This window comes from Sitodiplosis mosellana, unplaced genomic scaffold (genome assembly GCF_009176505.1).
Source record: "Sitodiplosis mosellana isolate CC-2019 unplaced genomic scaffold, AAFC_SMos_1.0 Smas_scaffold_4851, whole genome shotgun sequence".
Taxonomy (NCBI): domain Eukaryota; kingdom Metazoa; phylum Arthropoda; class Insecta; order Diptera; family Cecidomyiidae; genus Sitodiplosis; species Sitodiplosis mosellana.
In genome coordinates, this window is record NW_022600093.1 from 30,344 (window position 1) to 43,738 (window position 13,395).

Consider the following 13,395-nt stretch of genomic DNA (forward strand, 5'->3'; position numbering starts at 1 on the left):
GGAGTCGCGCTTGGGCTGTGTTATATAAATTATTATTTCGAAAAGAAAGACGGTGCAATCATTTCCACTAAATCATTTGAATGATTTACATATCGCGGTTTACCGCGCAATGTTTCGGATAGAACGAAATCATTTTTCGATTTGATTTGCCCAGAAAAAAATGTTTCAATACCAACAGCAGCTGAAACTATTGTTTTTTCGACAACACCTTCAACCGGAAGCAGTTCGCCATGTTGCGAAATTTCCGCAGAACACACTTTGGGCAAGGGGTGTTGCAATGACAACATTGCCATTGCTATTGAAGCACCGGCGCTACAGATTTACAGGCAATAACATATTATTAACTATACTTAATAACATAATAATAACGGCCGATATATTGGTCCAACATAACATAATAATAACGTTATTAAGATTCAGCATAATAATAACATAATATGTTATGCGTTATATCGGGTGTTATCTTAATAAATCCTAAGATTCGGCGGTAATAACATTTTATTAACTATAATAATAATATATTATTAAGATGGATTTATTAACTCAATTAATAACATATTATTAAGATACAATCTTAATAACGCTTTTTTCGCGCATTTTTTTCACCGGAGCACTGACAAGTTGTTTTTTCTCTGCGGAGTACACACATGAATTTTTTGCACTGTTGCAATGAAATTAAAATGACTCTTTGAAACGGAATTATCATGTAAGTATATATTATTATTTGGTTCATATTTTTTTGACAATTTATACGGTTTAAGTGTTGTTGTTGTTGTTGTTCATCATCATTATTACCTGTATCATCATCACCACCATCAGAATCATCATCATGTGTGTCATCACTACTTTCATCACCACCACTATTTTCATCCGTTGCGAATGGATCCTCTTCTTCACTCTCCTCATCTACTCCAAAATCGATGTGATCGGCAGTGTATTTAGGCTTTTTGTTTCGCGTGTTTCGCTTCAACGGCAATGTACGTTTCAATGAATTCGCCACCACCACATCTGATGCAGATGATGGTGGCCGTGCAGTAGTCGCCGATGCAGTAAATTGTGTGTTGACATTGCTCTTTGATTTGCGTTTTTGACCATCACTGCTATCAGAAAGACTTTCATCTTCGTCGATGTAATCTGAACTATCGTCATGTTTGTGTGATTGTCGTTTGCCATATGAGCAATGGGCTTGTTCCTCTTCATCACAATCTGTTGGTGATGAACAAGGAGAAAAGAAAAGATGGAATCAAAACAATTGTAATATATATATATATATATATATTATACAACGATACAAAGAAATCAAGAGGAATGTGAACGAGATTACAATACGGCTTATTTTACCTTGTTTTTGTTGTTTCTGTGATCGATCTGTTGTTGCGACACCACTTGCTGTTTGCTGAGGAGCCGCAGCAAGGTGAATCGTATTCAAATGATTGCCCAATTCTGATCTTGTGGGAAATACCATCAGACATAGTTCGCATCGATTGCCGTTGGCAATAACACAATTGAGATCTTCGTCTTCATCCTCATTGTTGAAATCGGGCATGATAATTTCTTTATCGGATGCAGATATCTATATTTGGAGAAATGAGATTGTTTTCAAATTGGAATCAAGAATGTTTAAGTTTCTTTCACATTTTTTTCCTCGAAACTCTAACAACTTGATGGAGATTGAGAAATTATTCACTATTAATTTTGACTCAATTACACAGCTCCAATTACACAATAAATTCACTGACAAAAGAACAAAATATACGAAAATTCGTCAACAAACTACGAATGTTGTGCTTGCTTACCATGCCATTCAATATGCTTTGGTCCATTGCACCATTAGCTGCTACAGACTGATTGAAACTGCTGCTTCGACTACTGTTGCTATTCGAATTTTGCTTTGAACCATTGCCGTTACCGCTGCAATTATTACTCATGCCACTGCGTGCATTCTGATCGATGGAGACATTTTGAGCGTTGCTTTGATTTTCTTTATTCTCCTCATCTAATTCATTTGAGTTTTCTTTCTGTGGAACCACCACCGATGGTGGTGGCCGTGCAATCGGCTGAGCTCCGCCCATTTGGAAAGGATCCTCAGACGATGCAACGGTGGCTTGTTTCGGCGGCTTATTGCTGCTTTTCGGCGGAGAAGTGACAACGACAGCGGCAGCGGGTGATGGATCATCTGATTCATCATCGCTTGTCAGGTCGATAACAGCATTTGGATTTTTATCAACGTCGTCGCGCAAATCATAATCAGAGAAATGAGGCACTTTGAACTGGAACAAACCAGTTTTCGGTTCGTAGCGTTCGAACGTGGCGCCGGTTTCTTTGCAAAATGTCTTCTTTAATTGGTCCTCCACATAGCGCATATTCTCCAGTATCACACAGTCTTTGATTGGTAGGTAAGTCTGTTTATTATTCGGCCACATGTTGTATAAAGTTACAACTGCTTCACGATTTAATCCTTTTCCCAATTCTGGTTTGACTGCGTCGTCTGGATAAACGACAATACGCTTGTGAGTGAACTCCACCAATTCGTCGAAATTCAAACCAAACAAATTGGTTGGACCACCGAAGAAAACGCTGCCATACCCTTTTCGGCCGATTGTAAAGTTCGATACAATGCATTCACCATCTTCGGTGACGTACCTGGCCAACTCATCACAAGGTGGCACCGTGTAATAGTCTGTGCGCGTCAAAACGATACCAGCAGAATGTGGTTCTTCTTCTTGTTTGATGTGAGCTACGACGGCTGGTGAATCTTTTCGGTTCGATGCATCGTTCGCAGCATGTTTTTTGTTTGCTTTGAGTTCATCTTCAATTGCTTTTATCTTACAATTGAGAATTTCAATATCTGCTTTGCATTCGTTCACTCTGCCTTCTAAAATCAATGGATCTGCCGATGGCGGCCGTACTGTGATGGCCGTCGCCTGAGCTTCACCCATTTGGAAAGAATACTCTTCTAAAATCAATGGATCTGCCGATGGCGGCCGTACTGTGATGGCCGTCGCCTGAGCTTCACCCATTTGGAAAGAATACTCAGTTTGCTGCTGTTGTTGTTGTTGTTGCTGTTGCTGTTGCTGTTGCTGTTCAGAGCTAAAATCTTCTTCCGAAATCAAATCTTTCGATTGTTCAATGTTTTCATTGCGTTTGTTTGTTGTGCTGTTGTCGATCGCATCGACAATATTGTTGTTGTTGTTGTTAGTCGCTATGCCTACAAATGAAAAACAAAGTACCGTTATGTGCTGTGCTCTGCTGTGCTGTGCTGTACTGAATGATGCCAACAGGAATGGACATGTGATTTTTTTTTCTACATTTTCTTGAATTCTCGAGTCTCTAAGACTCACAAACACTCAATTTCTTACCTTTGTGTGATATTGTGAACAGAATTTTTGGTTGTTCTGCTTTTTTGTATCGAGACGCGATGTAGTGTTCTTGACTGCAAGGTATTATTTCATCATCATCGCTTGCATTTGTTGCCGTAACTTGTGGTGTTGTTGGTACTTGTGTAAATTGCGTTTCTTCATCGGATGTCAAAATGTCATCGACAGAATTATAATCACTTTCACTTTCTAGTTCACGACGCTTCTTTTTCTTTTTTATCGGTGTTAATGGTGATTCGACGTAAATGGTTGATCTTCTCGCGCGCAACCGATCTGATTGCCGCCACATGTTTTCTTTTTCCACTTGAATTGTATGCACGTTTTTTGCTTTCCTCGTTCGTTGCGAGGCGGTGTGATGACTGACTATGGTCTACGTCGTTCTCGTCGAAATGATTGCACACGAATGAGCGAAGTGTGTCACACCACACAACAAGCATGCCGACGATGCCGGCGGTGTCAAGAATATCTTGTGCTGTGCTGTGCTACCACTACATTTGCAATGCAGTGTATATGCAGTGTATACACTATAGTGAACGGCAAGTGTGTGTATTTGTCTTTCACACGCTCAGTCGAAATAACTGTTGCTGCTACTGTCTGTACTCACACAGGCTCGTCGTCAACACGATTGTACACGATTTGTACGCGCATAGGCATTGTATTCTCTCCAATATACAAAAACTCAAGACGACTCGCATAAACATGAAACATTTACCTTGGTACTGGAAGAATAACTGAAAAAAAATCTTTGGCCAGGAAAAAAATATACATCAAATTAGTTCAATTTCATTTTATTTCAATTAATCCTATTCGTGTGCTGTCACCCATTTGGAAAGACTAGCACACGCACACAGACATACATTCACTTCTTACAAATTATTATTCTATTTGCTATTTTTCTTGAGAGTTTGGCACTTTTTTTTCCTTATCATCATGACATTTTTTTTTATTTTAGTTTGTTCGGTGTTTTTTCTAAGTTACCCTCACCCATCTGGAAAGAGCAGTAACAAAAAAAACACACACAAATACATTTTTTTCTTATTTGAGTTGAAGAAAGTCGTACGCAATAGACTCTTCCTTCACGACTTCAACAGCGGCATCGAAAATGCCCGCGTATGCTGGGTCTGTTTTCATGGCGTTGTATACACGAAGCAAAACGGCAGCATCTGTGGCGGCATATGCCGTTTGTTCAACGGACAGTGTCTCTTTGTTCCAGTTTGACAGCTGTTGCAATTTGGACAGCGGTTTGCCCAAAAATAACTCAACCAAGTCTGACAATGATACTTCGTTCTTCGGAACGCCGTTTCTGTCCATCACCACCGCACCCAATTTTTTGGCCAGCCGTTGAAGATCGATCGACTCGAGAAAATCAACTTGTACAAAAAATTTATTCAAATGTTTCCGATCGTTTCCGCCTGCGAAGAATAGCACTGTCTTTAGTTCTATTTGCCGGCCAATCGATGCAAGAATGTCATCATCCAACTTGTTCAAATTGCGTCGTTGCACCAAATATGCACTGGTGTATTGGTCATGCATTGCCACTTGAATCAATTCCACTATTTTGCCATCGAACGCGTTGCTTTCCGTATCAATTCCGATCATTTGCACATTTTCCAACATTGCAAGCATATCATTGAGATGTTCATTGGTGTTAACGTTGATTACGGCAATGTTTTCCATTGAATAGAATTTTGTTGGATCGACTGGCCTCTGCCGCTCGTATTTCAGTCGATTTTGAAATTCTTCGACGAACTTCTTGTCCTCTGGCATGTAGCATACCCATTCCAACAATATTTCGGCTCGCATTTTGTCTTTCACCACGTTATTATAGAAGTATCCCTTGAATATTGATGGCTTTGATGGCGGTAGCTTTGGCATTCCCTTTGATTTCTTGGCTCTTTTCGCTGACGGCTGCGCGATCATGGGTGCTTTCTCGGGATAGTCAAGCTTACCCGGTTCGGTGGCGGTTCGTGGCCAATTGGGAAGAGCGGCGGCGGACGATGGCCCTACCACAGCCTGAGCTCCACCCATCTGGAAAGGATCCTCAGGTGTGACAGTGGTGGTAGTAGCGGTGGTATTGCGCGCGGTGGCGGTGGTAGCGGCTTTGCGCTTGTCGGCGGCTTTGAGCTTGGCGGCGGCTTTGAGCTTTTCGACGGCAGCCGTAAACTCTTCATTCTGCTTCTTTAAGATTTCGTTTCTTATTCCCTTGAGCTTTTGTTCGAGTTTGTGTCTTTTACCTTCTGGAAACCTGATATAGATGCCCGCTACGAAGTTGAATGGTGTAACCATATTCGGAAGGCGCGGAGCAGCGTTATCAATAAATCTTTGTTCGCTCCAATCGTTTGTCGTCGTTCGCACAAATTGAATTAAACCGTGAAGTATTGGCGCTAGGTTTTGGAATGGTCGGTAATTTAAGCCGCACGCGATGTCCAAAATAATGGCGCACATGGTTAAAAAATGACCGACTCTTAGGTACGGATAGTCGTTATAAATGCGGCACACTTTTTTAACCAGCGCAATGATAGCTCCAGCCACAGAGTCTTCTCCATCCACTTGTTTCATTGGGCAATTTACAATTTGAATCAAGTACGTGAGAATGTTGTTCAATTTGTACACACTGAGGTATGCAATGTCATTGAAATGGCGCTCGATTTCTTCGTTAAAATCCTCCAATTGATCGCGTCGGTTTTTCATTTGGGCGATCATTGAGCTCAATTTTGCGATGCCGCCTCCAACTGGCTGACGACGAGGAGGAACGCCGCCACCCATCTGGAAAGGCTCGCGCTCCTCATCCTCATCTTGAACCACTTCCACAACATCCCAATAGTCATCGGGTATTCGGAACAAATCATTGTACGTAATTTCATCGAAACAATCGAGATACTTCAGTACACCCCGATTTTGCAGCCAGTTTTTGAGAAATGGAATGTCGTGTTGGTCATCATCTAGAATCGGTTGGCGTTCGTCCAATCCAAATGGATGATATGGTAATGCTCTCACTTGTTGTTGTTGCTGTTGACGCGCCATTGTCTGTAAAATGTGAGAAGTCGTTATTAAGTCGTTATTGTTTGTGTACGAGAGATTGCATGTTTTTCTTTATCACCCTCACCCATTTGGAAAGAGCAGTGACAAAGAAAACCATACTTCTTTATGTGCGATTGTCGGGCACGATTTTGGGTGTATGTGGTGTTTGAATAGTATCAGTCTGTGTGGTTTCAATAGTATCAGTTTGAATAGTATCAACAGCAAAAAACACTCCAAACAGAATGAAAAAATGAAATGAGATGAGACGACAGCAACAATGTGTCTCTTTGTTTATAATCGACTGCGCTAAATGTGCGATGCATTTGTTTTGTGCTGTGTGTTTAGTCACCACTTTTAAGAACGAAGGAAAATAAATGCATCATACACTCTGTATGTTTCTTCTCACATTGCAATAGAGATGTTTTTTTTTATCACCCTCACCCATTTGGAAAGAGCAGTGACAAAAAAAAAACACGCGGCACACACAAAACGAATGATTTTGTTGTCGTTGTCGTTCGTTGTCTCGTTGCTATTGCAGTTGAATTCACACTTTGTTTGTCATCCTCACCCATTAGGAAAGAGCCATGACGCACACACACTCACAAATCGATCGACAATCGAAAAAAAATTTTTCTTCGGAAAATATCACTCTCAAAAAAATTTCAGACTTACGAAAAAATACTGGCTGGCTTCAAATATATTGCACCACACACTTTTTTCTCTTATTTCTCCGTTACTGAAGGGAAAAAAAACAGTCACTAGCTGCAGCAGCAAGCACACTTTGAATGTGTTTATATTTTTCTACGAATTCACTTGACGGAGCTATTTTCTTTGACTTCTATCTAACACGGCAGTATGCAAACGAATGAACAAAATATGGCCGCCGTCCGACGGCAGAGAGAGCTCTGGAATCTTGTGTTTGCGTGTGTATGTATCTGTATTGGTCGCACAAATGCAAAACAGCAACAGCATCAACACAGTGAACGAAACGCATTTGGCCGCATACACACACAACACACTTCTTCTCTTCTCTTCTCTTCTCTTCTCTTCTCTTCTCTTCTAAACTCACAACATTCTCTTGTGTGCTGTCAAAAATTTTCAACTGTCAAAAATTCCGATTGCTTTGAACACACACACACTCTGTGAATATTCCGTCCAGAATTTATTCGAAACACAAATCGCTTTGTTATTGTTGCTGTGTGCGTGTGTGCACGAGATTGCATTTGGTGTTTTTTTATCATTCTCACCCATCTGGAAAGAGCCATGATAAACATAAACACACATCATACGTGAATCCGTTTTTTAACTTTTGAGTTATGAATGAATAATCTTATGCGTCCGCCAATGAAATATTGCGCCTTAACAATAATGATAGCACAATCACAAATGCACATTTTATAAATAAACGACGGCTGATGCATGTCCCGAACGACCGCATGTTAAAAATGCTGATGTACTCTCTTCCCATTTGTCTTGTGTTGGATCATAGAATTCAACGATGCTCAAAAATGAATGGCCATCAAAACCACCCATTATGAATTTGATCATCAACACAATCCATGAATTGATTCACACACGATGGCTGATAAATTACGGCCGTAATTACGGCCATCACCGCCATCATCAGTTTGGGAACAGGTGTAAACGGTAAACGGATTAACGGAAACTGAATATTTTTTCGTTTATGACATTTTTATTGGGGTCTTTTTCATAATGACAAATATGTCTTAAGTTTCGAGTTTATTAAAGTGAGAGATATATAATGTGTAAATAAGCTTCATCACAACCGATTGAGTTTCACCCATCAGGAAAGAATACTCAGACGATGTGAAAAATTCAGTTGGAAGGATGATTGTGAATCCAGTGTTGCCGTGTTGTCACGTGGGTGGTATTGCTGTTTTCATTGCGTGCGTGGAATTGTGCAAGAATAACGAAGCCTGCACAAAGGCGGTCGATTATATTTGGGATTTCAGTAAAGGCGATTTTGTTTTGCTTTTGATAATTTTGGAGTAGTTCCGGGATGTAGGCGAAGGAGAATTCAAATACACAGTGTTCCAAAGTTTCAACAATGGCCTTCTTTTTCTCTTTCCCAAGACGGGCGGCACACTCAAAAGGCATCACCTTAGCAGTCAAATTTTTCGGTTGATTTGCTTTGAGTAGTTCGTACATTTGATGTTCGGTATATGAACAATCTTCGGCTCTCTGTCGCCACTCTGAAAGTCGATCAATCAATCGTTGTGGCATGTCCGTCTTTGTTCCCCCGACGTGTTTCAGCTCATCGAGACTTTTGTTCACTGAGAGTACATACGTTTTTGGTATTCCATACTCCAAGATACTTTCTGGTCGTTTACATGGACTTACGTTGTATTTGTTCAACGCTTTGATACCATGTGAATAAACTTGCTTGAAACTCCAGCTCAATGCTCTTAATGCTCCGCTATCTTTTTCGAGATCAATTTTTTCCAACAAAGATTGATCGATATCATCGCAATCTATGTAACCTGAGATGTGTTTAATATCGCATGCGAAATTAATGCGTGATGACGACGACGGTTGCAAATTTTCGTTTTGTTCAGACTGGTTATCATCAATGTGTGTTCTCTCGTGTTTCTTCAAATGAGAATTCGTAGCAAATTTCATCGGGCATATGTCACAGCTATATGGTTTTTCTCCGGTGTGTGTTCTCTTGTGAATTATCAAAGTAGAACTCGTGGCAAATTTCAGCGGGCATATGTCACATGCATATGGTCTTTCTCCGGTGTGTGTTCTCATGTGAATTATCAAACGATAATGCGCAGAAAATTTCAGCGGGCATATGTCACAGCTATATGGTTTTTCTCTGGTGTGTGTTCTCATGTGCTCATACAAATTAGAATTCGTAGCAAATTTCAGCGGGCATACTTCACATGCATATGGTTTTTCTCCGGTGTGTGATCTCTTGTGTTTCTTCAAATTAGAACTCGTAGCAAATTTCAGCGGGCATATGTCACAGCTATATGGTTTTTCTCCGGTGTGTGTTCTCATGTGAGTTATCAAACGATAACGTGTAGCAAATTTCATCGGGCATATGTCACAGCTATATGGTTTTTCTCCGGTGTGTGTTCTCTTGTGAATTTTCAAATTAGAACTCGAAATAAATTTCAGCGGGCATATGTCACATGCATATGGTCTTTCTCCGGTGTGTGTTCTCTTGTGTTTCTTCAAATTAGAACTCGTAGCAAATTTCTGCGTGCATATGTCACAGCTATATGGTTTTTCTCCGGTGTGTGTTTTCATGTGATCATACAAATTACTCTTGTAGTTAAATCGCTTCGGGCATACTTCACATGCATATGGTCTTTCTCCGGTGTGTGATCTCATGTGACTTGTCAAGTGAGCATTCGACTTAAAACACTTCAAGCAAACATTGCATTGATGCTTTGAATTTAGCGTTGGTGTGGACATTGGCACTGGCATTGATTTGACTGCTCCACTGTGAACACGTTGTGTTTGAAATGTACTACCATCAACGACGATGCCATCTGCATGAATTTGGGAGAAGAAAAAAAACAATAGAATACTACTGTGTCCAAAAAGTAAGGTGACATTGCATTTATTTTGAAAATTCTTTATTTATTCTTCCAAATCAATTTCATCGCCTTCAAAGTAATCCCCTCCCGATACAATGCACTTATGCCAACGGATTTTCCAATCTTCGAAACAGTTGAAAAAGTCGACTTCAGGGATGGCCCTCAGCTCCGTCTTCGCTGCGGCTTCAATCTGCTCTATCGTCTCAAAACGGTGTCCCCGGAGCGGTCTTTTGAGCTTGTTGAACAGCCAGAAGTCGCACGGTGCCAAATCAGGTGAATACGGTGGTTGTGGAACGATATGAGTCGAGTTTTTGGCGAAATGTTCACGAAGAATGATCGCATTGTGAGACGATGCATTATCATGGTGCAAAAACCAAGAGTTGTCTTTCCACAATTCCGGCCTCTTTTGGCGGATAGCGTTACGCAAACGACGCATAACACTCAAATAATATTCCTTGTTGACTGTTTGACCCGGGGGAAGGAACTCATAATGCACAACACCCCGATAATCGAAGAAAACAGTCAACATGACCTTGATTTTTGAGCGACTTTGGCGCGGTTTTTTTGGTCTCGGCTCACCTTTGGCACGATATTCGCTCGATTGGTCGGTTGTTTCCGGGTCGTAAGCATAGATCCAAGTCTCGTCTCCAGTGATCATGCATTTCGTCTTGTCAATGTAGTCAGAAAGCATTGTTTCACACACGTCAACTCGACACCTTTTTTCCAAAAAATTCAATGATTTCGGTACCAGTCGAGATTTGACGCGTTTGAGGCCCAAAACATCCTTCAAAATGGTGTTGACTGAGCCTTTCGATATGCCAATATCATCAGCAAGGTCTCTAATCGTTAATCGACGGTTTTCCAACACCAAATCTTTAATTTTTTGGACGTGAGCTTCGTCGGTTGAGGTTGATGGTCGCCCAGCACGCTCTTCGTCTTCGACACATTCACGGCCTGCTTGGAACTCACTATACCACTTGTAAACATTTTTTTTCGACATAGCCTCATCACCAAAGGCTTTCTGCACCATCCTCAACGAATCCGCAGCAGAAAATTGATTCCGCAAACAAAATTTAATGCAAATTCTTTGATCAACAAATTTCGACATCGCAAAAAACGAGAAATTCACTTTTAGCAGTCCACAAAACGAAGCGTATCTCAAACACTAATGAATATTTTGACGTGTAATTTGGCAGGGATGTCAAAGACAGTCCTACCAACCTAAAAATAAAAGGATTTTTTCAAATTCCCCAGCGCGCTAAATTTTAAATGCAATGTCACCTTACTTTTTGGACACAGTAGTATTGAACTTAACCATTAAGTTTAGGAAATCGCCAGTCCCGACCTTAAAAGGATCAATTTACCATATTTTGTCTGCATTGTTATAGGTGTGTACATCGTACAGTGCTTTTTTTCTCTCCAGCTAGGGAAAAGAATGCGCGAAAAAAGCGTTATTAAGATTGCATCTTAATAATATGTTATTAATTGAATCAATAAAATCCAAACCTAATAATATGTTATTAATTGAGTTAATAAATCCATCTTAATAATATGTTATTATTATAGTTAATAAAATGTTATTACCGCCGAATCTTAGGATTTATTAAGATAACACCCGATATAACGCATAACATATTATGTTATTATTATGCTAAATCTTAATAACGTTATTAAGATAAAAAAAATCCCAACATTAACATAATAATAAATATGTCGGGCAATAACATATTGATAACATATCGAAAATGTAAATCTGTAACCGGCGCTACTCCCTTCTTTTGGTACGAAATTTAGTGAGAAATTCACAACAACGTCATTCTCTTCAAAAAAAAATGTTTTTTTTTTGCATGGTGGATTTTCAACCACGCTTTGGTATACTCATATGCAATGTTGCATGACTAGACCTCTCATCCGGCCCGGAATTTTGCGGAATTTTGCGAAATTCCGCAAATTTTGGAATGGCTCCGGAATCCGGAATTTTTGAACGATTTTTCAACGAATTCCGCAAATTTTCAAATTTTGTGAAAATATTACGAATGTCTTTCAAAAAACATAAAATTGTCCATATCAAAGTAGAAATGTGGCTCACATACCAAAGCACACCAAACAATTTCATACTAATATAATGACTGCATTTGTCGATCGAGAAATAAACAATCAGGGGCCCGTTGCACCGTACAGTTACAATAATTGTAAACTTGTAAATTGTAAAATTGACTTACAATTTTACAGGTGCCTGTAAATCTGATTTACAAGTTTACAATTCCCTGTAAAATTGGTTTACAAGTTTACAAAAACTTGTAAGATTGATTTACAATTTTATAGAGAATTGTAAAACTGATTTACAAATCTACAATTTCTTGTAAAACGCTAGTTCTAAAGCATTTGCAATGAAAAATAGTTTTTACTTGATACAATTCTTTTTATAAAGTCAATTCGTGAGGCAAAAGTGAAACTATTCATTTAAATATTATGAAATAATTTAAATTGTATATAAAAAAAACAAATATTGTGATTTTTATTTCTTTGAAGGGTTTTCCCCACAGATGGCAGTGTGAAGAATAAATCTGATTTATAGAGTGCCATCTGTGGGGAAAACCCTTCAAAAAAAATTCGCAATATTTGTTTTTTATATACAATTTAAATTATTTTATAATATTTGAATGAATAATTTCACTTTTGCCCCACGAATCGACTTTATAAAAAGAATTTTATCAAGTAAAAACTATTTTTCATTGCAAATGCTTTAAAACTAGCGTTTTACAAGAAATTGTAGATTTGTAAATCAGTTTTACAATTCTCTGTAAAATTGTAAATCAATCTTACAAGTTTTTGTAAACTTGTAAACCAATTTTACAGGGAATTGTAAACTTGTAAATCAGATTTACAGGCACCTGTAAAATTGTAAATCAATTTTACAATTTACAAGTTTACAATTATTGTAGCTGTACGGTGCAACAGGCCCCAGATTAATCGATTCTCTTCTGTCCTTTTTTTCGCTTAATTTAATTTTTGCATTCAACAAATAGCGATAAACACACTTTTCTGCAAGTGTATGACACAATTCATTTAAGACACAAATACATTGATAGAGCGTTCAATACAGTTAGCAAACGAAAGTGAAGAGTGAGAAAAAAAAGAAATGAAAAGTAGAAATCAGTTGTTTGTATTTATTCGAAGAGCAAAATGTGTGCAATAGCCGATTTTGGTAGTCTTACAATAATTAAGTTATTTGATCGATCGACTCGAGTCATTAAGAGCAAGATTTATATCAAATAAAATAGTTTAAAAAACATACATTTCTGCTTCGGTTTGTGTGATTCGGTACAATGCCAGCAAGTGCAACCAAATATCAAAAATGAACCGGCCATTCTTCGTGCAATAAAAAGTGGACAGAAATACGAGGAGAGTGCAAAACGAATGCAAAG

General features: G+C 39.0%; 2 protein-coding genes across 2 annotated transcripts; both read right to left on the minus strand.

Annotated features, from left to right (window-relative positions):
• Nucleotides 1-4,220: 4,220 nt before the first annotated feature.
• On the minus strand, nucleotides 4,221-7,353 carry LOC129572374 (uncharacterized). The gene is made up of 2 exons (XM_055452319.1): nucleotides 7,071-7,353; nucleotides 4,221-6,404 (listed from the first exon to the last, which is right to left on the minus strand). Exon 2 carries the CDS (start codon nucleotides 6,399-6,401, stop codon nucleotides 4,413-4,415), a length of 1,989 nt encoding a protein of 662 aa, XP_055308294.1. The 5' UTR covers nucleotides 6,402-6,404; nucleotides 7,071-7,353; the 3' UTR covers nucleotides 4,221-4,412.
• An 803-nt stretch (nucleotides 7,354-8,156) lies between these two features.
• LOC129572376 (oocyte zinc finger protein XlCOF22-like) lies at nucleotides 8,157-9,919 on the minus strand (the record flags this gene model as incomplete). The annotated part of the gene is made up of 1 exon (XM_055452321.1): nucleotides 8,157-9,919. A coding segment is annotated over one exon (1,685 nt), but the record flags the coding sequence as incomplete, so codon positions are not given.
• Nucleotides 9,920-13,395: the final 3,476 nt, after the last annotated feature.

Excerpts from the sequence above, each read along its gene's own strand:
- LOC129572374 (XM_055452319.1), bottom strand. The coding sequence starts at position 6,401 with ATGGCGCGTCAACAGCAACAACAACAAGTGAGAGCATTACCATATCAT.